At 50.8% G+C, this 23,088-nt stretch overlaps 1 protein-coding gene and 1 non-coding gene across 2 annotated transcripts in view; one reads left to right on the top strand and one right to left on the bottom strand.

The window, feature by feature from the left end:
- Positions 1-23,088, bottom strand: part of B4GALNT3 (beta-1,4-N-acetyl-galactosaminyltransferase 3) — an 87,990-nt gene that overhangs the window by 4,915 nt on the left and 59,987 nt on the right. Inside the window, exons 2-14 of the mRNA XM_063113999.1 lie at positions 17,841-17,944; positions 16,808-16,885; positions 10,106-10,201; positions 9,574-9,664; positions 9,071-9,171; positions 8,504-8,571; positions 7,404-7,482; positions 7,211-7,277; positions 5,404-5,547; positions 4,432-4,541; positions 3,253-3,353; positions 2,933-2,994; positions 1,519-2,314 (exon numbers count right to left, since the gene is read on the bottom strand). Of these exons, the coding sequence (XP_062970069.1) occupies positions 1,519-2,314; positions 2,933-2,994; positions 3,253-3,353; positions 4,432-4,541; positions 5,404-5,547; positions 7,211-7,277; positions 7,404-7,482; positions 8,504-8,571; positions 9,071-9,171; positions 9,574-9,664; positions 10,106-10,201; positions 16,808-16,885; positions 17,841-17,944 (1,897 nt within the window). The remainder of the gene's footprint in view (positions 1-1,518; positions 2,315-2,932; positions 2,995-3,252; positions 3,354-4,431; positions 4,542-5,403; positions 5,548-7,210; positions 7,278-7,403; positions 7,483-8,503; positions 8,572-9,070; positions 9,172-9,573; positions 9,665-10,105; positions 10,202-16,807; positions 16,886-17,840; positions 17,945-23,088) is intronic.
- TRNAY-AUA (transfer RNA tyrosine (anticodon AUA)) lies at positions 16,392-16,466 on the top strand. The gene has a single exon. It is a non-coding gene; the product is annotated as a tRNA-Tyr (tRNA).

Genomic DNA, 23,088 nt, shown 5'->3' with positions numbered 1-23,088 from the left:
TAATAAGGATGCTCTGTTCAGATCAACAGTCCATAAGACACAAAGCGTTGTTACATACATGTTGACTGGTTGGCTCACCATCAGTAGGTACTAGAGAAATGCAAATCAAAACCACCATTTCACAACCTTTAGGACAGGTACTTAGGACAAAACCAAATGGAAAACAGGAAGTGTTGATGAGGACGTAGTAAAATTGCTGGAGATAGAGACACTGCTGATGGGAACATAAAATGGTGCAGCTGATTTGGAAGATGGACTGACAGTTCCTTCAAATGTTAAACATGGAGTTAGCATAGGACCAAGCAATTGTACTTCTAGGTATATACCCAAGAGAACTGAAACCACGTCCACACAAAAACCTGTACATGAATGCTCATGACAGCATTGTATTTGTGACAGCCTAAAAGTGGAAACAACCAGAATGTCCACCAACTGATGAGTGGATGTGCAAATGTGGAATATCCGTACAATGGAATATTATTTAGCCATACAAAGGAATGAAGTACCTGATACATTCTACAACACTGATGGACCTTGAAAACATTTTCCTAAGTGAAAGAAGCCAGACACAAAAGGCCACATGTTATATAACTCCATTTATATCAAATGTCTAGAATAGGTGGGCCGGCCCCGTGGTTCATTCGGGAGAGTGCAGTGCTGGTAACGCCGAGGCCATGGGTTCAGATCCTATATAGGGATGGCTGGTGTGCTCACTGGCTGAGCGTGGTGCAGACCACACCATGCTGAGGGTTGTGATCCCCTTACCAGTCAAAAAAAAAAAAAAGGCTAGAATAGGGAAACCTACAGAGATAGAAAGTAAAGTAGTGGGCCGGCCCGTGGCTCACTGGCTGAGTGTGGTGCTGATAACACCAAGTCAAGGGTTGAGATCCCCTTACCGGTTATCTTTTAAGAAAAAAAAAAAAGAAAGTAAAGTAGTGTTTGCAGGGACTGGGAGGAGGGAAGACTGAAAGGTAACCACTACCAGGGATGGGATTTCTTTGAAAGGTGAGGACAGTGTTCCGGAATTAGATGACTGTGGTGCCCAACACTGGGAATATACTTTTAAAACCACTGAGCTGTATACTCTGAAATGGCGAATTTAATGGTATAGGAATTTTATCTAAAAAAATGTTACTTGGTTGAATGAATGAATGAAAAAGCAAAGAACTCTAGTCATGCCTCATGCTCTAGCCCTCCTAGCCCACACCTGGGGTCTTCATTTGTATTTTTTAGCCTCTGTTTTGCCTGTTTGTCTCTTTACTCCTTCCCTGAGGGAGTGGACCACATCTACCAAGCCTTCCCGGCCTTCAACACATGCCCTGGGCCAGGCTCCCAGGGATTTCAGAACTTTGCCTGATGCTGGGACAAAGATCTGACAGGTCCAGATAATCTGCAGGTACAGGGGCCCCAGGCACTTGTCCTTCCTAGGAGCCTGGGTTGGGGGTAAAGTTCCAGCTATTTCTGCAGCAGGGGGAACCTGCCGCCAGCCCCCAGCCCCAGGAGAGCCCTTTACCTTACCCCCCGCTCCGCTGGCCGAGCTTCTTCAAGAAGACCCGCGTGACCTCCAGAGCCTCCTTCTCTGGAAGCAGCAAGTTGCCAGACGTGTTACAGTTCAGATCAATCCAGTCAGTCCTCAGGGCTTGGAAGTCGAGGTTCTGGACACTGAAGGTCTGGTCCCAGTTTACTACCGGGTCTAACGCAGGCACATATTCAAACGCCTCGCTCATATCCTCTTCTTCCTCCTCTTCTGCCCCCTCCTCCTCCCCCTCCACCTGTCCTTCCTGGCCTACAGTGGCCACTACCTCCTCCTCCCCATGCCAACCCCTTCTGGGACCCTGAGGCTCCATCCTGTCTCCCCTTCTCTGCTCTGCAATGTACGACTCCACTTGATTCAGCCACTGGGACTGCTCTAGAGCCTTTCCAGGGCTGTACCCAGTGGGCCTGGGTCTCTTAATTTGAGGTGGGTTCCCTGCCAGGTGCCCTGGGGGCCACTTGTTAGAATGAGGTGACTCTTGGCTGGGCTCAGGGCTGGGTTTTCTCTTTCTCTTCTCTGGTTGCTGGACTAGGACATGGCTGGTCCTCCCTGGGAAGGGCGCTGTGGAGGTTTGCTTGGGGGAGGGTGCCAGCAGGGCCTCTCGAGGCCGAGCCAGGAGTCTCCGCAGGCTCCGGAGGCGATAGTCAGTGACATCCTGGCCAGGGGTAGAGGTGGCCACTTGCTTCCCCTCCAGCATCCTGGCATTCTGCTCATTGGAAGCAGGGGTCTCCTCTGCTACGTCTTCATACTGGGATTCTTCTGGAAGGCTCTCCTCAAAACCTGTTGTTAAATTCCTCACATCAGGAGTTTTCAGCCTTTTCCCAACAAGACATACAAGGCAGCTGGTAATCACATGTGTGATACACCACGGGGTTCCAGACTGGGCTCGAGGACAGGCTCTGCCATTTATTGTGTGACCTGGGCAAGTCACTCGACCTCAGTTAACCCCAGCATCTTCATCTGCATAACGAGAACGGTAACCCTCTCCCACGAGGTTGTTGTGAGGACTGACACATACAGCGTGTAAGTGCGCCTGGTCCCTGTAGGGACCCAGCAAATGAGTCCAGCCACCCTAATCCCTCAGGAGGAAAGGCCACAGGTAGACCATGCTGCTCTGCAGTAGAACTACCCAAACAGTGCCAGGGACAGTGATCCCTCCAGTGGTCCAAGTAATCTCCAGGGCTACAAATCTCCTCCAGCTGACCCCAGCATGCTGTCACAAATGTGATTCTGCAGATGTAGCTTGACATGGGGAGGTGGGAGCACCACTCCCCACTGCTTGGGTGTGGGGGGAGGGGCCCTGTGATTTGGACCTACGCTTCTCAGGGACGGGGCTGGCCTGGTCTGAACCTCCCCCAGAATCAGCCTGACCTGGGAGTCTCAGCTGCCGCTCTCTACCTGGCTGCTGCAGCCCCTGCTGCTCAGGCTGGTCAATCCTGATGTACTCCTGGAAGCTGAACCTGCAGGAGGAAGGGAGAGGTGGATTGGCCCTGGCTCCAGTGCAAGTCTCCGCAGGAGTCTGAAGCTGTGGCCTGAGCTCTAGAGTGGAGGAGGAAGGAGGCTGGGTGAGAGGGTGTGTGTCTGTGAGCACGTGACATGCCCAGGAAAAGCAAGACCCCTCAGGCTGGGAGGGCACTGTGGCCACTGTCCAGGCAGCTCTCCTGGCTCCTGGAGAGACCCCGTAAGGCCATGATCTTACCCCATTCTGTGTCACTCACCTGTCCTGGGAGTAGGCATTTTCCTGGTAGAAGCATTTATTATGGGTCTCCATGTGGCTCAAGCGGGTATAGTCATTGGGGTAAACAAAGGACAGGTGAATCTGGAAGTAGAGAAAGCAGCAGCAGGAGTAAGGGTGGGATCGAACATTCAAGAGGCCAAGCAGCCAGGTAAAACTGCCCCAGGCTGGGGTCACAGAGGGCTCCAAGGGACCTGCCCCAGGCTGGGGTCACAGAGGGCTCCAAGGGACCTGCCCCAGGCTGGGGTCACAGAGGGCTCCAAGGGACCTGACCCAGGCTGGGGTCACAGAGGGCTCCAAGGGACCTGACCCAGGCTGGGGTCACAAAGGTTCTGAGGGAACTGCCCTGGGCTGGGAGAGAAGGGATGCTTTGAGCTCTGAGTGAAACATCTAGTTAGGCAGACCAGGACTCTGTTCTACCTGTTATGCCTGCTCTCCTCTCCTGGGCTCTGACCCAGCTCCACACAACCTCACTCCCCGTCCCAGCTCATACCCACAGCTGCAGCCAAAAGCATCCCCTCCTCCCTCTGCCATCAGGTCCTCCTGCGCCCTCCCACCCCCGGAAAAACCACTTCCTCTTGTCTATGACAGTGCTTCTTCTGCCCCCTTCAACACAACTCAAGGTCACCACCACCCAAAAACTTCCCAATTATACCCACCCATTTTCTGACCCAGTGATGACTCCCTACCTCTTTCTTGCTGCCTCCAGCACTCTCTGGAAATCCTCTCTAGAGCTCACTCTGCCTCTCCAGACTCTACATGGGCTCCTGGTTTTCTAACGCTAACCTCCCTCCATAGTTCATTTTCCCCAGTGCCTGGACTAGGAGTTTAATAATTCCTGCTGGCCACCTGGCTGGGGGGACTGACCAGGCAGGACAGGGTTGTGTGGCCCTCAGAGCAGAGAGTGCAGGAGCCTGAGCCAGGCTGTCCTACATCACCACTAGGACAGAGCTGGGGTGTGTGTGGTGGAGGCAGGGGGTCCTAAGGCAGAGCACCCATTCTCAGGCTCCATCTAGGGCAGGCTGTCTTGGGATACAAGTTCTCCCCAGCCTGGGGTGGGATGGGGTTGCGGGGGGCAGAGTCAGCCTTGTCACCTCCCACCGCAGTCACAGGCAGGAGTTCCTCTCCCAGACCTCTCCCGCCACGCAGGACCAAGACTTACAAAGCGGAGCCCTTGGTAGCGCTGTAAAGGGAGCCCGTCCACCAGGTAGCTGGGCTTGTAGGGACAATCAGGCAGGACGTGGCGGAGGCGAGACTTGGGGATCAGAGGCACTGAGGACAGTAAGGGAAGAGGACAAGGGTGGGTGTGGGGGCTGACACTGGCGCTGGCTGGGAGCCACAAAGGCTCCTGGTGATGGGTGAGGGCTGAAGCCCTCTGCCCTGAGTAGGCACCTTCCATATTCACTTGTGGCAGCTACGGTTGGTCCAGGTCCATCAGCTGAGGCTGCCAGCTGAGGCCACCACCACCCTTAGGGCGGGGAGAACTCAAGAGCCCCTCATGGCAGAGGGCTCAGGACATAGTCCCTGGTACAAGGCACAGTATCACTTTGGAATCACTGTACAGGGCTCGCTGCAATATGGTCTAGAAACCTCCAAGAGGCCACAAAGTCTCCACCCGAGTGCAGCACCAACAGCTGGATTTCCTTCCATCGGTTGGGCAGCCCCTTATCTGCCACTTGTCATTTTTCTTGAGGAGGGGGAATAATGGGGGAGCTTTATCACCTTTTAAAATGCAAACACTCCCAAGAGTAATACACATTAAGGTTCTAACACCCGGTGTCAACGTATTTCTGTTACTGGATGACAAGAGCTGGAATCTGAAAAGAGACCATGATATTTGTGATTGGGGAAGGGCACCTGGGGACTTCCGGGTTCTAGTTCTATTTCTTGTCCTGGGTGGTGGTTACACAGAGGTTCACTCTGTAATGATTGGTAGAATTGCAAAATTGTACGTAAGTATTTTTGTACTTTTCTGTATGCACGCTATATTTTACACTACAATAAAAAAAAGGTTCTATGACTTTGGGGATATTGTGGTGGAACTGACAAGTTCTGCGTCTTCTGCACCAACACCAATGGCCCTGGCAGTGTATGGTCCCCAGACTGCATGAGGAGCGTGTGGCCATGGCCTTACCTCGATAGAGGGTGTCCCGAGGGTCAGGCTGCAGCATGTCAGCGGGGGGCTGCTCGTCTCTGGGAAGAGCGTCCTGGGAGCCTGTGTGACTGGCTGCTGTCTGTGGGATGTGGCCCACCTCATCCATCCTTAGCACCGTCTCATCTGGCCCAGGGAAGAAAAAAACAGAGGGAAGGATGAGTCCTGGAGCAAACTAGCTGCTGCTTCCCTTCAAGGGCCAGGGAAGAGACACAGACGAGGCTTCTATATCCCGGCAGGTACGGCACAGCTGTGCTCAGCCCCCTCCCCTCCAGCCCTGCCCCCCAGGACTTGTGGTTTCAAGCTACTTATCTCCTATGCACCCCTCCGCCAGCCCCAAGGCTAGCCCAAATCACGATTTTGTATAAATTAGAAAAAGACAACTCTTTTGTAAACTCAAAATGTTTTACTGCTATTGCTAGGAATTTGTCATTATAAGTATGTTTAATTTATTCAACAAACACTTAAATAATACTTACTAAATAATAAGCCAGGCAATGTTCCAAGTAGCTTACAAATATTAACCCATTTTATCTTCAAAGCCACCATGTGACTTATGTACTATTATTACTATTTTACCACTGAGGAACTGTGGCATTGAGAATCTCAGTCATTCGCCTAAGATCACACACTGAGACGTGGCAAAGCCAACTTTGAACCTCAGCACTCAGGTCACACTGCCTCTCAAATACACACGCCAGCCAGCAGCCATGAGCAGGGCGCCCCCTAGTGTTCATGGCAGCCGTCCCCTCCGCCCTCTGGCATTTTTATCTTCAAGTCTACTCACACCTACCTCTTTCCCTTTTCTAACTAACCCACCCACCCTGGGGGCTGCTTGCTCATCTTTGCCCTCTGCCTCCTGGGTTCACTTGTCTTCAGCCTCAGCTAGAGCTTTTCCTTCTACACCCAAGGCTGGTTCCTCTGGCCCATCTTACTAGTATCATAAGTGAACTTTGCCTTGGGCCTTTCTTGGTTCACGTTGAAATCTATGAATTCCAACTTCCCCTTCTTCCTCTTGCATCATCCCAGCAGCTCACAACCTGCACCTTCTGCCCTAACCTTGTGGCCTCTTACTTTGGTCACCAGCAACTTCTTGCCACCAACCTTGCTATTCCACACTGCACCCTCTCCTGGAAGCCCAGACTGGCTCTTTCTCTCTGCACCTTGGGTGCAGACCGTGGTGCACTTCCCATGGTCTCTCCTGGCACTCCCGGCACTTGCCTTCCCTTCCTCCCTGGGTTCTAGCTGCCTGCTCCTCCTACACTTGCCACAGCGGCTCGTAGAGGGCGGGGGTTTTTTTGGTTTTTTTGTTTTTTCCAGTGGGCCCTCCAGATAGGAGTGAGAAAATGATAAAAAATGGAAATGCTGAGAAAATGATAAAAAATGAAAAGTACAATTGAAGAGTTCATCTACTGCAAATTCAAAGCAGGAAAAAAAGTTTCCTCTCCTCTGGCCATGGCTTTGCAAGAACCATGGTTGCCTCATCTGTGAAATAGGGAATTGGACTCGCTCAGAGGTCTTTAATCCAGAGTGAGCTTCATGATCTCTGGATTCCCTTGAAATTGTATTCAAAATGTTGTGTGTGGGGGGGGGTGGACAAGGGTGTTTTTCTGTGGCGAGGGTTCAGAGAGCTTCTAGCAAGTTCTCCAAGAAGTTGCTGACCATAGAGAGTTAAGGACTCCTGACCTAAGGTCCCCTCAGGTTCTGCTCCTTGTTCAGGACCCCCTTCACACCCACGTCCCAAGCACCTGGAGCTCCAGCCTCCTCCCCCCCACCTTGGGGCACTCACTTGTGAAGAGGGACAGGGAAGGGGAGTCAACGATGGTGAACGTGGCTCCAGGGTCATTCTGTCGCCACTGGAAGAGGAGAGAGGGATGGTGTAGAACACTGGACGTAGCTGGATTTCAAGCAGGGTCTGAGGGACGAGGGGACAGGTGCGCTAGGAACCGAGCTGGGAGCTGCAGAACAGCAGGAACACTCACCGCGACTTCCACGTGGTCAGCGCCCTCGTCATTCTGTTTGTGCAGCACCTCAAAATAGTACCTACGGGAGGCCGACAGGCTGGCGGGGAGAGCAGGGAATCAGAGGGCTGTCTCCTCGGGCCGCCTCCTGTCTCCTGTCACCCTCTCTCTCCCCCACCTGTATACTGCCCTCGTTCCTCTCTGCTGGCTCACAGAAGCCCGGGAGCCTGCCACGACACCTTCCGGGTTCAAGTTCCTCTCTACCGCTCACTAAGAGTGTGACCTCGGCTTTCTCTCTATCAGAGGGGAGTGACAACAGCACTCGCTTCACAGCAGAACTGTTAGAACCCAGAGAAATAAGGAGAGCTAACCCTGACAGGGCAGCTACTACGTGCCAGGCACTCACTGTTCTAAGTGCTTTACCCGCACTGACACACCTTCTTACAGGAGAGAACACCAAGGCTCAGAAATCTTGGGTAATTTGCCCAAAGTCACCCAAATAATAAGTGGTGGAGTTGGGATTTGGACCCAGACAGTCCATGTCGTCAGCCACTATGCTGGGTCTCACCTGAGCTCAGCAAGGCAGCTGGCACGTAGCAAGCGCTCCATGCCTGCATGTGCAGGCCATCAGGTGGCGCCCTGAAGTTGGGCTAAGTTCCCTTTTCCAGCATGTTAAAGTGAATCCTGCCACTATTGGCTGGGAAAGGCATTCCTTTCCCTCCAGTCCACCAAGGGATCACTGCGAGGTCATTCCTACAGCTCCTGTAAGAACTCCCAGCCAGTGTCCTGGCTGCGACAGGTGGGGACGCTTCCAGGGATGGAGGACACAGGAAGGGCAAGGACTGAAAGGAGACCTGTTTTCCTGTCCTGTGTGTTACCAAATAGCTGCGTGACCTTCAGTAAGTCACACCCTTCTCTAGGCCTCAGTTTCCTCCTCTATAAAATGAGCAAGGATGGGCCAGATGATTCCATTTATCCAGAACGCGTGGGTGCCCAGACACATGCACTCGCAGAACAGGAAGGCTGGGGTAGTGGAGAGGGCTGCAGTAGGCTCTCGCACGCTGACTTGGCCTCAGCACTTGGGATGCTCACAAGAGTGTCTGCCGACTCTCCCCCCTTACCTCACCGGCTTGGAAATCTGACTCCGGAATTTCCCAAACTCTCCAGGAGCAGTCCACTCCTTTCCAGTCTAGAGCGGTGGGGAGAGAGAGGAGAGAAAATAGGAAGAAGGATGAGAGACACAGGCAGGAGAAGAAAGAAGAAGAGCGAGAGGGCAGGAAAGAGGAAGAGAGGGCAGGAGGCACTGAGGCTGGCTGGCTGCCCATGCAGGGAGCGCCCGCCGTTGCTGGAAGGGCCCGAACAATCTGCAGCCCACAGGGTGAATCCTCAGACCCACCAAGGACTACAGGACCCAAGAGACGTAGGTGGCTGGGTCCCTGCCCAGAGATGAGCCTTTCTGGGGTCTTTTCCCAGTCTCAGACTCTGCTCCTTATGCCTTTCTTTGCCTCAGTTTACCTCTGTGTAGCATGGGCAGGGACAAGAGGAAGGATGCTCCTCTTACACCTCTTCCTCCCTGGTGTCACTCCAGAGATGCTAATGGTGTCGAGAGGCTCCTGATGGGCTCAGGTGCCCTTCCAGTGGCCTGGCACAGGGGACTCATGGGAGAGCTGGGGCCGGGCCAGCCCTACCTTGCCCACACTGGCCAGCAGCTGAAGGCCTGAGACCTGGTCGTCATGGCTCAGCCAGAATTCAGCATTGTCATCGGCAGCAATGGCAAACTGGATTTTCCCTGGGCAGTGGGGGAGAGAGTTTCCAGGTGAGAGCAAGAAGAGCGTCGGCACGAAGAGCTGAAGGCCTTTTCTGCATCTCAGTGTTAATTCCCTGCAGGGCAGGGGCCTGGTGCTGTGGCTTCCCTCCCTGTAAGGTGGGGGTTTCAATGCAAAGACGAAGACGGTATGTCGAGAGACGAGCTAGTTCCAGACTGCAAACCAGGCAGCGAAGCGTCAAGCTAGGGCAGCTGGATGAGACCGCACCATGACACAATGTCCCCTCTCTCCCTGACAAGGGACTACCAGGGACTAGTTGGCCCATCACAGGCTTATTTCTCAGCCACAGCTTATGTTCTCTGGGGCTGCTGCAGGACTCTGGGGCAGGAAGGAGAAAGGCGTACGGGCTGTGGGGCTGGCCTCACCATCAGTGAAGGGGTGCAGGTAGCCAAAGATGCGAAGGCCATAATTGGTCCATTTGGGGGACACAGCCAGCTTCCTCAGGGTTGTGCGGACCTATGCCAAGAAAGGGGAAGGAAACTGTTACCAAGAAGAAGTAGAGAAGGTTGAGGAGAGTGGACTGGTGGGCAGACCAGCAGGGGACTGAGACGGGAGGGACCAGGGGTGTGGTTGCAGAGCGGTTGCAGGCTACATACAGCTCCCAACTGCCTCTTTGTCCAGGTGACCTTGTTCAGTGCACAACCAGAACAACTGTATGTGGTGGCCCTGGGTGAGCTATATTGCGAGCCACGATGAGAGCCTAAAACTGAGATGATGCACAGGATAGCAGAGAAATTGCAAGAATCCCTGGGAAGGGAACAGGGAAAATGAGGGTCCAAGATATAAAGGAGAGAATATGGACCAGAAAAAACACAAGGAAAGATATGAAGGAGGCAGAAGGTAGGGGAAGATGAGAGACAGGAGGGGGCCAGCGAGGCAGGCCCGGCAGGCACTCACGTGGGGGTACAGTGGGAAGTGGAGGTTCCTCCTGAGCTGCTGGATGGAACTGCCACACCAGTCCTCAAACACGTGCAGGTTGGCACGGCCCCGGAACTGTGCGGGGCAGAGAAGCAAGTGGTGAGAGAGTGCAGGCACCCTCACTCCCGGCCCTGTGGCTCCCCAGCTCGAGGAGGCGGGGTGGAGAGACAGAGCAGGTGCTCCTCTCCCTGTGTGGGTGCAGCCCACTACAGTCCCATTCCCATGCTGGTGCCCACCACTGCTTTCGGGAACCTGGCCCTGATGTCCATTTCTGTGGACACCTGAGGACAGGTGTTTCCTGGCTCTGCAGGTGCTCCTGTGCACAGGTGCGCGCGCGCACACACACACACACACACACACTCTCTCTCTCTCTCTCTCTCTCTCTCTCTCTCTCTCTCTCCCTGCTCCTTCCACACAGGAAGGGGGCTGGTTTGCATTCAGAGGGGGGTAACAGCTGGACAGAATGACAGAGACAAACTGGAAGGAGGAGCCAAGCTGAGGACTGCCTCACAGAGGAGAGCTCCACAGCTGCCTGCAGTGAAACCTTATCCACCCCGTGGTCTTCACGCTCTGGCTGCTCTTGTGGGGGAGCAGCTGGGAAAATGCTGCAGGAGGAATCTGGGGCCCCAGCCGGCTGCCCCAGCACAGGGATAAGACTCCTAGGGCCCAATGCCTCGCTCCAACCAGGCCTCTCCTGGGCTGGCTTTGGGGCAGTGCTAGATCAGTAGGAGCAGAGGAGGTGCCTGTGCTCTCCTCAGACTGTGGCATCAGAAGGGGACAGGCCTGGGCTTGGAGGCTGGAGCAGGGGGAGCCTTTCAAAAGAAAGGGCTAAGTCAGGACCCAGTTCTCTAAGTGGGTGGAAGGGCTAAAGGTTTGAGAGGAGAGGGGAGCGTGGGGATGTTGTTGTCCCGTGTGCCCTGACAAAGAGATTCAGGTTACCCCATCTCAGCTCTTTTCTCTTCCCCTCCCCCAGAGCTTAATCTCCAGGTTGCAGGAGGTGGGGTCTCAGTGACTACACAAAGAGGACCCTCTCTTCCCTCCCCACTGCAGCCATCAGATAGCAAACACTGAGCTACTGTCAGGGTGACTGGGAGGGTGGACGGGTCACCAGACTGGATGTCCAGGTAGAAGGAGGAAGCGAGAGGTCTCCAGCAAGAGCTCAGGAGCTACGGGGTGTTTGGGGAGAGGGAGAGGGGAGGAGTGGGGAGGAATAACTCCTCAGCAGGAATGCCAAGGATCTGAGGTATGGCTGGGGGTGGGCGCAGCCTCTGGGGAAGCACTGCCCCACGGCTGGATCCAGAACAGACACCGGAGAGCTAGTCACTCCCTGACCCTTCAACTTGGCACTTCCTGGCCGCACTGGCCTGGTCAATGCTAGGAATCTGGGGCCTTGGGAAGCAGCCATCACTCATGGGAATAGGAGTGGGGGGCTGGGATGGGTGGGAGAGGGAATGTGGGGTGGGCAGGGGGGCGGCGGGCTAAGGCTGGCGTCAAGGAAGGAAAGAATGGGTACATTGTACAATGGGGGAGTTCCTCAAGTCCAGCTTACAGGATTCAGTTGTCTCCTCCAATGGCCTCCCCTCTGCCCCTCCCAGGGAGACTTTCGGGGCGGTGCTCAGGAGGGAGGTCAGTGGGGGAGGATGTGCCACCAGAGCAGTCTCTTGTGTCCAGCCTGGGGGTCAGAGACACAGGGCTTTAGGGTGGGGAAAGGAGGGAGGGAGGGGCTGAGTGGCTGCCTCCCCCCGCCCCTGCCTCCCGCTCAGGGCCTTTCTGGCTCTGGCAATGACAGGCAGGGGAGGTGGGAGTGTGGGAGGAGGACTGCTGTGTCCTCTGGGGTCTTGACCTTAACCAGCATTAAGTTAGCCCTTAAGCCATCCTTCACACACCCTCAGGCTATAGGTGGGGGTCTCTGAGGGACCAGCAGGCATCCCCTTCCTCCCCAGGCTTGGGCTGGTGACCCCACCAGGATTTGTGTCCTTCCATATTTTGGAGACTTTGTATCTGGCAGGGATGTGGGACCTCAGCACATCAGCAAGGCCTCTGCCTACACTCTCCAGTGTCCATCAGGGACTGAGGTCCAGGGGAACGGCACTACTAACTCCCAGCACCAGAGGACGTCTATAGCCAATGACGGTTTGGGAACTTCCAGCTAGAAGCAGTGGAGAAAATATCTGTTGGAACCCTCTCATTTCACAGGTGAGGACACACGGCAAGTAACCCTGTGGAAGTGGGAGGCGTTTGGGGGTATGGATCAGGGTGAGGCCAGCCTGCCTGGTGGGCCCTCACACAGGAGCGTCTGCTGTCTTCACCCCCACGCCCCTGCCTTTGCTGGGCCCCCGCCGGGCTGGCCAGGCCTGCAGCAGAGCCTACTGGGTCTCGGCTCCCCGCTCCAACGAGTCCTCGCGCTTCCTCCAGAGCTGTCGTTCTAAAGCATGGATCTGATCGAGTCACTGTGCTGCCTAAAACCTCGGAAGGCTCCCCCAAGCCTTCAGAACAAAGCCTCACCCTAGCAGGTGAAGTCTTTTACGACTGACCTCCCTTCACAGCCTCACCTCACACCACTCCCTGCCACACAAACCAAATTCCACCCGCACCGAACTAAAATGTCACACTAAGACTGTCGCGCTCCTTCCCGTCTCTAGGCCTCACCACACTATTTCCTGATTCGAAGGCGCTTTCATTTCCTTGCCACGTGGTGGACTCCTGTTCACTCTTCTCAAACATTCTCTCTGAGGCCTTCTCTGACTTCCCTGGCACAGTGAGTAGCTCTCTGCCCTGTGCACCCTGCACATCTTGAACGAACAGTGCCTGCAGAAGCCAAGCCCAGGACAACGTTTTCCTCCACTTACTCTATAAACACTGAGCATGTGCTTTGTACCAGTGAAAGAGGAAAGACACATGGTCATCAAAGGAGACAGACATGTAGGCAAACTGGTGACACCTGTGCTGGGGCTATAGTAGCTCTGTGAGGTGCAGAGGGCGTGAAGTCAGAAGACCTCAGAAGCCCATCATGGTGTGAGCACTGACTGGCCCTCCATGACAGCATGCTGCTGCTGGATGAAGTTCAAACTCACTAGGCCAGCATACCCAGCTGGTGGTTCAACTCAGGGGCAGTAAGGCCGTGCCTTGGAGGAGAAGCCCAGAAGACTGGGCCACGTGACATCACAGCAGGCCACTCAGGTCCCTGGTTCCTACACTACACTCCTGATCAGAGTTTCGAGGTACTCCATCTACTTTTTAAATTTTTAAAAAATTTTTTCATTGGAACATTATTGATTGTACATATCTGTGGGGTAGAGCATTGAATATCAATACCTGTGTGCAATACATGATGTTCAAAACAGGATAATTAGTATACTCAACACAGTACTTTTGATTCCCTGTTCACACCTGTCCTTTGAAGGAATCCCCCGTAGAAGGGGCTCCAGACACCTCAAAGAAAAGGGGTAGTTCTGGACTTTGAGGAAGGGGCCAGAGGTCCACATGTATCTCATCAAGGTGACGCAAGTGTACAGAATATAAAACAAACTACCATGATGGTGATCTGGGGCTCTGAAAACGGGAAAGCCTGATCCGCACAAAAACTGTACACAAATGTTCATAGCAACATTATTCAAAATAGCCAAAAAGGAGAAACACCCCAAATGTTCATCAACAGAGGAATGGATCAATAAAATGTGGGACATCCATACAATGGCATATGGTGCAGCCATCATAAGGAATGAAGCACTGATAAATACGAGTGCCACACAATGACCTTGAAAACGTGATGCTGAGTGAAAAAAGCCACACACAGATGGCCACACAGTGTGTGATTCCACATATATGAAATGTCCAGAAATGGCAAATCTACAGACAGAAAATAGATTACTGTGCCGACGGCTGCGAGGATGAGGGTAGTGAGGGGTGACAGCCAGAAAGTGCAGGGTTTCTTTGCGTGGTGATGAAAATGTTCTAAAATTGATTGTAATGGATGCACAAGTCTGTGAATTTACTAAAAATGATTGAATTGCATACTTTAAATGGGTGAATCATATGATATATGAACTATATCTCAATAAAAGTTTTTTAAAAAAAACAAGAGGGGCTGGCTGGTTACTCAGTTGCTTCAAGCATGGTATTATAACACCAAGGTGAAGGGTTTGGATCCCCTTACTGGTTAGCTGCCAAAAAAAAAAAGAAAAAAAGAAAGAAAAGAAAGCCTGAGAACAGGAGTCTGTGTCCCAGCCCTGCCCACAGAGAGAGAAGCCTGCATGAATAACTCAAGAAAACTCTGACTTGCTTTCATCTGACTTTGTATTCACCACATTTCTTTCTTGTAACTATTTTGGTTTTTGAAGAGAGCGGCCTGGTTAGCATAGCATTTTGGTTAACAGACTGGTCTACTGATGGATAAATGAATGCACTGGCATTGGGGTTTGCTAATTGGTGAGTAAGTTTCTGAGGATGGCTACTCCATGAGGCCCGGCCACACAGCTGTGCGATTGGATCAGTCTGTCTCTGACACGCCAGGTAGAAAGAACGTCCAAAGCTGCTGCATCTGAGAGTGACTTCTGCCTCAGACCCGGAGCTGCCAGTCAACGCCTGGGGCAGGGAAACAGCGAAGGACGCAGCACCTTCCTCACATCCTGTCCTTGTGTGCCTTTAGAGCAAGGCTAGTCCTAACTCTGTGACCTTGAGTGAGTGAGTTAACCTCTCTGAGCCATCACAGTACAACCAGGCAGCTCCTGACAGCCAGTAGATGTTCAATTAACGACCTATATCATTAACCTGGGATTTTCCTGCTGAAACCGTAGGTCAAAAGGCAGGAGACAAGTAAGGAGATGGGAACACACAGGTCCTCATGATGTGGAAGGATGTGAGGCTGGGCTGGAAGCAAGCTGGCCCCACCGTACAGCTGAGTGACTGCTACGTCATGCAGCCTCTCAGGGCCTTGTTCTCCTTGTTGATAAAATAAGAGGATTGGATCAGTGATTCCCTTAAGATCCATGAAGACTGTGAAGAGGATTTTGTAAGCTACTTTTAATATTTGAAAAATGAGATCAATGGAAATCAACCATTTACTACCGAAAGGCCATAAATACTAAGATATCGAATATTTCTTTAAAAAGTCAATTCTATGTTAATTACTATTTAGTATGTGTTTACTGTTTTTGTTTCAATATATATTCATACACATACATATATCCTTGACTGGCCAAAAAAAGTGGGGAAATTAATTATTAATAAATGTTATATAGCTATAATGTCACAAAATAATTGGTTCATTAAGAAAAAATGATCCAAGCTGTCCTTAAAGGAGAGAAGGCTGGATCACCAGACCAAACGATCTTTAATGCAACTTCTTTTCAAAATACCATCTCCAGGCGGGGTGGGACATAATGATCTGGTGATGTCACCTAGCACAGATGTGCCACTGTTATATTCCATCTTCTCTCAGGGCCTTAAACAGTGCAGGTAACCTAACATCACATTTAGTATAGTGCTGCCTCCTTCCCTCCTGCCCCAGAGCAAGTGGATGGGCTGGAAATAAGCCACACTGGATGAGGAGATCAATCTGTGACAGGTATGGATAAAGACGGTGAGCTGGCCAATACCACCCAGCCAAGAACAGTCATCTACATCCACAGGCCTGGAGACTAAAAGGCACTGGGTTCTAGACAAGCTGTAAAATATAAAACTCAAATTTAAAATTTTCCTCCTTAAAGCACCGTACCACTCTGGAGTCGGGACAAGCATTCGCTCAAGGTAATCCTGGGTACGATAATTAACTTCCCTGACCTTGCTTTCTTTACCAAAAGAAAAAGAAGCTGTCAAAGCCCATATAAATGAAAGGTGTCATGATGATTATAACTTTTAATCACATGCTTAACTGCTTCTTATAAACATTTTCTAAAGCAGAATTTCCTCATATATGTTCCTCAGAACACGAGTTTCATAGAATATTAATAGATGTTTCATGGAAAAAAAGCAATTCAGGAGGCAAATAAGTTCAGAACATGCTGAGCTAAACTGAGTTAAACAGATTACTGCAAAACTTCTCAGAATCTTTTTTTTTTTTGACAGATAGAACCCTGGACTTTGGTGTTATCAACACCACGCCCTAACTAAGTGAGCGAACCGGCCAGTCCTCTTCCATATGTTAGTACGCACTTCCAAGAAATGGATGTAGTGTACAAGTTTTAAAACTTATTTAACAATGGGCTCCTTTCCTCCTGGAATATCTTATGGGACTTAATAGTCCCAGAAAGACAGTTTGGAGGCTGGCCAGTTAGCTCAGTTGGTTATAGCGTGGTGTTATAAATACCAAGGTCAAGGGTTCGAATCCCCTTACTGGCTAGCTGCCAAAAAAAAAAAAAAAAAAAGACAGCTTGGGAAGCTTATCTTTTAAGACTGGGATCGGCATGGCCATGAAAATCACGTAACTCTCCTGAGCCATTTTTGCCACCTATAAAATGAGGATAATGATACTACATTACAGGATCATAAAGCTGACATGAAATGATCTGCAACGCCTGGCACCCAGTCAGCCATCAGCAAATGTCGGTGCTCCTTCTCTAAGCTAAGAAACCAAATGAGCCTGGAACCCTGGAGGTGTATATTTTTAATAATAATCACTAGAAGAAAGAAAAAGGTACTTTTCTAACCCTCTGAAAGAACAAGGACAGCAGAGTCCCTTACCTCTGAGAGCCAGGGGACAGGCCTGTTCCACTTCAAGTAGCTGCTGTTACTGACCCCACCTCGATCAACTTCTCGGTCCTAGTGGAAGAAAGAAGAATGAACTCGGTGGAAATGTGAGGATGAAAAATCGGGGTCAAGATGGGAAGTGCCCGTGGAGAAGCAGAGGCAGGAGACACAGTCCCTGCCCCCAGCTTACGGGACACTGCCGCTTACTGTTCTCACTGCATCCCTCGGGATCACACCTCCTTACAGGTGCACCAGTGTGTGCTCCTGAAGTTCTTTCTAAATAAACTCTAAAAAGTTTTCCTAATTAGATTGAGGCCTCCTGAGGGCAGGGCCTTCACTTCTTCTTCCTCTGTATCCCCCAGGGCTCTGCCCAGATTTGTCAACCACTTGTCCCAACAAGAGGGAGCCGCTCAGGGACACCCCAAACCCTCCCTACCATGGAGGTCCATAGTTTCAGTTGGGTTCTGGTCCAGCTTTGGGAAGCCACATCTATTCTAGCCTCAACCTTGGGGCTCCCGAATGAATCATATCCCAGTTTCCCTAATCTGCCTCCTTAGGGACCACTGGCTCAAGAAACACTCTAGGAAACATGCTCCATTACAAATCTGTACCCCAGCTACTTGCAGGGAGCAGTGGCTGTCTACCTCATTATCTCTGACTCTTGGCAGCAAGCACCTGTTATCGTCACCAAAGTACAACCCAGTCCTCATGCCAGCAAGAGGCAGGATGTGCTGTTTGAGACGGAGGGTGCCTGCCTGGAGTGGTTCAGACATGGGCATCTTGAACTATGTGACAAAGGCAGAAACAGGAGAACCAGGTGCAGCAGCAGCAGCTGCAGGCTTTGAGGAGGGCAGAATGGCACCTCTCCCATTCAGCTAAGAAATCCCAGATGCCAGATTAGGATTCCAGGAGCCATTTCTCCCTTGTCCCTCCTACGTAGGCACAGAGAATGGAGGTTTCCTTTAAAGCCATCAGGGGACGACAACTGAGGGTCCCAGCAGGGAAAACGGGCTGGCCCTGCACGTACCTGGAGGCTCAGCCTCTGCGGACGATAGAACTGGAGATTTGGAGCCACAGCAGGAATGTTCTTGCTGGCCAGAGCCTTGGCCAGTTCTCTCCAGCTGCCATACCCTATGGGAGGGAAAGAAGAGAAAAGCAAGGTCAGCATAATTTGAAGACCTCATAGATCTGTAAGAGTTTGGGGGAACTAACAGAGGTGGTCGTCATCTCTTCTGCTCCTCGTCCCTCTTCGTATGGTAGGTGTGAGGTAAGAGGTTATAAACTTGGCCGTGCGCAGAGAGGGGAAACGAGCTTACAACCCCACTAGAATGCTCTGCCTTCCATAAATCACAGAAGGAGTCAGGCTAGGTGAAAAGGGAACACTGTCCTCCCCCTGTTGACTCACTACTGGCTGATTCTTCTCTGGTTGCCTCCGGAAGCCGATTTCTCTCAAAAGCTGCTATGGAGGAGAGGTTGCGAAAGGAAGTACACTCCTTCCCTCCCAGCTCAGTCCCTTTCCTCAAGCCTGGGTAAACAGCAGGGGACTGCTGGTGGGTGGGGACACCCTCCCCCTGCCCACTACTAATCGCTGGGTTGCTGGATGGAACCAGATCTGGGGAAGGCAGGAAAGGGTGAGCCTGGGACCTGGTATTTGTTAAACAAACTTATGAACTGCTGGAGACACAACGATGAGAGGCCCAGCTCTTCCTGGATTGATTTGGAGGCTGCTTGTGACTGATGTCTGCACGCCGAAGGCTCTGGAACCAGGTGGCCTGCACACATCTGGGAGGCAAAAAGCCAAACCGTGGAGAGAGTGAGGGAGGGAACAAGAAACTGCTGGGCAAACGATGCATTCGTGAACAGGCAAAGGGGCATGGGGCTGCAGTGAGCTAGAAGGGGCCTTCAAGATCATCCTGTCCTCATCTCAGATGAGGAAAATGGCGCCCAGGCTGGTTAAATGACTCATCTAGGCTCACTTAGCAAACAGTGACAAGGTTAAGACTAGGACCCGTGTTCAGGTGGATTCAGCTGGGCTGCTACTTTCTCTCCAACAGCTTCAAGATGCCCCCACGATATGTGGTGGGCACTGCATAAAAGGAGTTAGACCGACAGTCACCGTCCACCAGGTGCCAATAGTTGGCAGAAGTGTCACAGGAACCCCTATGTGCTCACCAGCAGAGCCAGGAACAGCCAACCAGAAAGAATAAAGAGCACAACCCACAAATATGGGCCTCGCAGAAGGTGGGCATTGACACTGTGCACGAGTGTTTATGGAACGGACTCTGGGAGGGGCAGGAGCCACGTACTGGAACGCAGCAGTGGGGTGGGGTGAGGGTGCGTTTCTCACAAGGTTATGTTTTGTGTGGCCCTTTGTTTACTAGGCATCTACAGGCATGTTCTCATCTGAGCCTTCTAAGAATCTTGTGGGATAGGCCATGTCTGATTGCCCCCAGTTTACTGATGGGGGAAAAGCAGCTTGGAGTTTGTCACAGAGCTAGTCGTTCCAAAGCCAAGACTAGAACAGAGAGCCTCTCTGTCTCACAAGCTGGCGCTTTCTCATTCCGCCTACATTTCCTCCTGTGGGCATGTTTTGGCATAGGCTTTGAGGAGTACCAGGGGCAGAGACCTCAGCTGGAGAATCTGTGCCTTTGGATTTCTGCAGAGACGTTTAAACCTCTGCTCATGTTATGGTTACAGGGACTTCTGCAGGCTTATCCCTCTGCCATCAAGGTCTCTCCTGTTTCTAGGGCCAGCAGCCAGCAGTCAGGAACAGGTCCGACGAGTTCAGTGCAGGGGAATGTTTAGGGGAGGCAGGATGCTAGGGCCAAGGAGTGATGTGAAAATATGGGAAGTGAGGGAGAAAGAATGCTTCCGAACCCACGCCCTCCACTTCTGGATGAGCTCAGGGGAGAGCTGTTGTTCATCTGCTAATCCCAGCGCAATCACATGCTCTAAAGTAAGAGCCCCAACCCTTCCCAGCCCCGAGGAGCTCAGGTACAAATGAGTCGCACTGGGAGGGGGAGGACAGGCCCTGCTTTGCTTCAGTGTCTGAATGGCTGGGTCATCCCTTCATTGACTTTGCTCTCATGACTAAAAACCATCTACTTTTAGAGAAGGTTGTAAGGAAATACCCAAAGAAATGCTGTCTGCCCTGTCAGTGGGAGTTCCGGCACATCTCAGATGTACATTCTTCTTCATGGACTGGTTTTCAGCTCCAGCCAAATTCTCCAACTGATGGAAGTCACACCAAAGGTGAGACAACTTACTTTAAAGTCAACGAACTCTCACTGTGGGTCTTCAGCTTCTCTGGTCATCTGCTGGGAAGTGACAAAGACTCTCCTTGACCAAACTTTAGACAGCCTCCTCTGTGTCCTCTTTTTGGGGAAGCCTCATCCTGGGGCCCTGTCTTGTGCCTGACTAACACAGTTTTTAGCAAGAATCCTGCCAAGTCAGTTTAGTGAGAATCCCCCAACCCTTGATATGTGATCACCCTTGATACACGGTCAAGTTCCTTATCTCCCACCTTTGTCTTTAGCAAGAATCCTATTAGGTAAGATTAGCAAGAATCCCCCTACACTTGATGTCCCTTTTTAGTACAGATTGAGTATCCCTTAACTCAAATGGTTGAGAAATGGTTGAGACCAGCAGTGTTTTGAATTTTTTTCAGATTTTAGAATATCTGCATTATACTTACCAGTTCAGCAAATCTGAAATGCTCCAATGAGCATTTCCTTTGAGCAACACGTCAGTGCTCAAAAAGATACGAATTTTGCAGCATTCCAAATTTTGGATTTTTGGATTAGGGATACTCTTAAATTTTCCATTCACTAACCCCCCTCACTCTGCTTGTTGGCTATAAATCCCCAGCTGTCTTTCTGTATTCAGAATGGAGTTCAGCTCGATGCTGAAGTCTCCTTCCCCTACTGCAACAGCACTGAATAAAATCTGTCTTTCCCACCTTTAACTAGTGTTCACTTACGTTTCTCTTTAACAGTTGGTAAGAGGTGGCCCTCTCAGGACAAATCCAAGGACAAATCATCTGAGTGGAGGAGGATTACAGGGAGGAAATTCAGTGATGTTAAACTTAGCCAGGCCCTGATCCTGGGTCACAAGTTTGTCTGGATGGCTTTGGGACAGTCAGTGACTCAGCCTTCAGTTAGTTGTTAGTTTTATTTATATGATTGTTTGGTGGTTGGCCAGTAAGGGGATCCAAACCCTTCACCTTCCTTCAGTAATTAAAAAAGTACAGACTTGGGGCCAGCCCCGTGGCTCATTTGGGAGAGTGCAGCGCTGGTAGCGCAGAGGCTGCGGGTTCGGATCGGGATGGCCGGTGCGCTCACTGGCTGAGCGCGGTGCAGACAACACCATGCTGAGGGTTGCGATCCCCTTACCGGTAAAAAAAAAAAAAAAAATGCAGACTTCACAATATAGTAGAAAGACAAGCAATGCTTTGGATTCAGAAAGACTTAATTGTACATCTACCACTTATAAACTGACTGCTTGAGGAAATAACTTACTCTCTTTGGACTTGGTTTCTTAATCTGGATGGTGGGAACAAAAACACCTGCCCCGCAGGACTGCTGTGAGGATTAAGTCATGGGTGTCAGACCTAGCGTGGGATGTGACACACATTAAGTACTCAGTAAACATTCCTTCTTCCTAACAATTTCTGAGTTTGGGGGTTTGAATTTAAGAGTCAGAAGCTGTGAGTTCCGGGCCCTTTTGAATTTTGTAAACTGCAAATAGCCAGTAGCTCTCTCTCTTCTCTCTATGCTATCGAACAGAGAAGAAAGCAGACCGGGGCCGGTAGTGCCTCAGTGGTAGCACAGCAACAGACGACATGTCCCTTTGCTTCACAGGTACTGCTTTTTGTCCCCCCCATCCCCCCTAACAAATATTAATACAATAAATAAATACTTAGTGCATATTCCTCATCAGGCACTGAGGACATTTCTTCTCCCCTGTGTATGCCCCTGCATTAATCCTGCCTGTGGATACCCAGGCATTGCTTAGTCCCCCTGTGGGAACTTGGAGCTAAAGAATGTGCTGATTTAACTATTGACACTCGTCTCTTGCACTCTGGTAAGCAAAGTCCTCCTGCTCCTGGCCAGACCTCTCCTCCCAGAGAACCAGCTGCCAAGGCCTGTTTCTCCTGCAACAGGTGTCACATTTGTGCCAGGAGACAGACACCCTGATCTCAGGTAACAGATAAAGCACCACCAGGGGCCTCATATTCTGCCCTCACAAAGCTGGGCTATCAAATTCACCATCAGACAGAGTTTTGCCAGCATCCCTCCTCTGTACAATGCAGACTCTACAAAGGCCTGAAGATTACCATCTTGGTTCTTTGGTGAAAATATGGCACACACTATATATCCCTTTGTGCTTTTATTCAAAGACTCACACACATTATTTCATTACTTCCTCTCAACCTCCTTGTTTAGTGTTGTCATCTCCATTTTAGAGATGAAGAAACAGAAACAGAAAGGTAAATTCACCAGCCCAAGACCACATAGTGAATAAGATAAACATATAAAGGACTTAGTGCCTAGAACACAAGACCCAGTTAACACATCGCAGCTTATTATTGGTATTGTTAGTCACGATGTTGCAAATCTGGAGCTTGCACTCATTTCTTCTGATCCCTGGTCTGATGCTCTTGCCCATATATCATGTGGTCATCAGGGGCATTCACACCAGAGAGAAAGGGAGTCCCTCACTGCTCAGGCTGGTTATGGTGTTGCAGATTCTCTAGTGGAACTGTGGGCCTGAGCCTCCTACCTCCACTCCAGGGCCTGAGACAATTCAAAGCACTTTCAAGTTAGCAAGTGAAAAGTTCAGACTAAATTTACATGTAGGTATAAAATCCTAAAGCCTGTGAGAGAAAATTATATTAAGTGAAATAAGCCAGGCACAGAAAGAGAAATACCATGTTCTCACTTACTTGTGGGAGCTAATAAAAATAAATAAATAAATATACAAACAAATAAACGGCCGGCGGGGGGGGGGGGGGGGGAAGAAGACACAATCACAATTCCTTGAACTTGTTAAGACAAGTGAACAGATATGATGGGGGGGAGGGGGGAAAGGAGAAATTGGTAAAGGGACATGAAAATCAACTACATTGTATATTGATAAATTAAAAAATTTTTTAAAAATCCTAAAGTCTGTTAATAAAGACCCTGGAATAACTAGCTGACCCACAATGCACCAGAGCCATGGCCCACTATAAGAAAATCCTCCCCAAATCAGCCTAACAAATAAAAATGTATTCA

The sequence above is a fragment of the Cynocephalus volans genome, chromosome 1 (assembly GCF_027409185.1).
Source record: "Cynocephalus volans isolate mCynVol1 chromosome 1, mCynVol1.pri, whole genome shotgun sequence".
NCBI classification, from domain to species: domain Eukaryota; kingdom Metazoa; phylum Chordata; class Mammalia; order Dermoptera; family Cynocephalidae; genus Cynocephalus; species Cynocephalus volans.
This window is presented reverse-complemented; position numbering and strand designations above follow the sequence as displayed.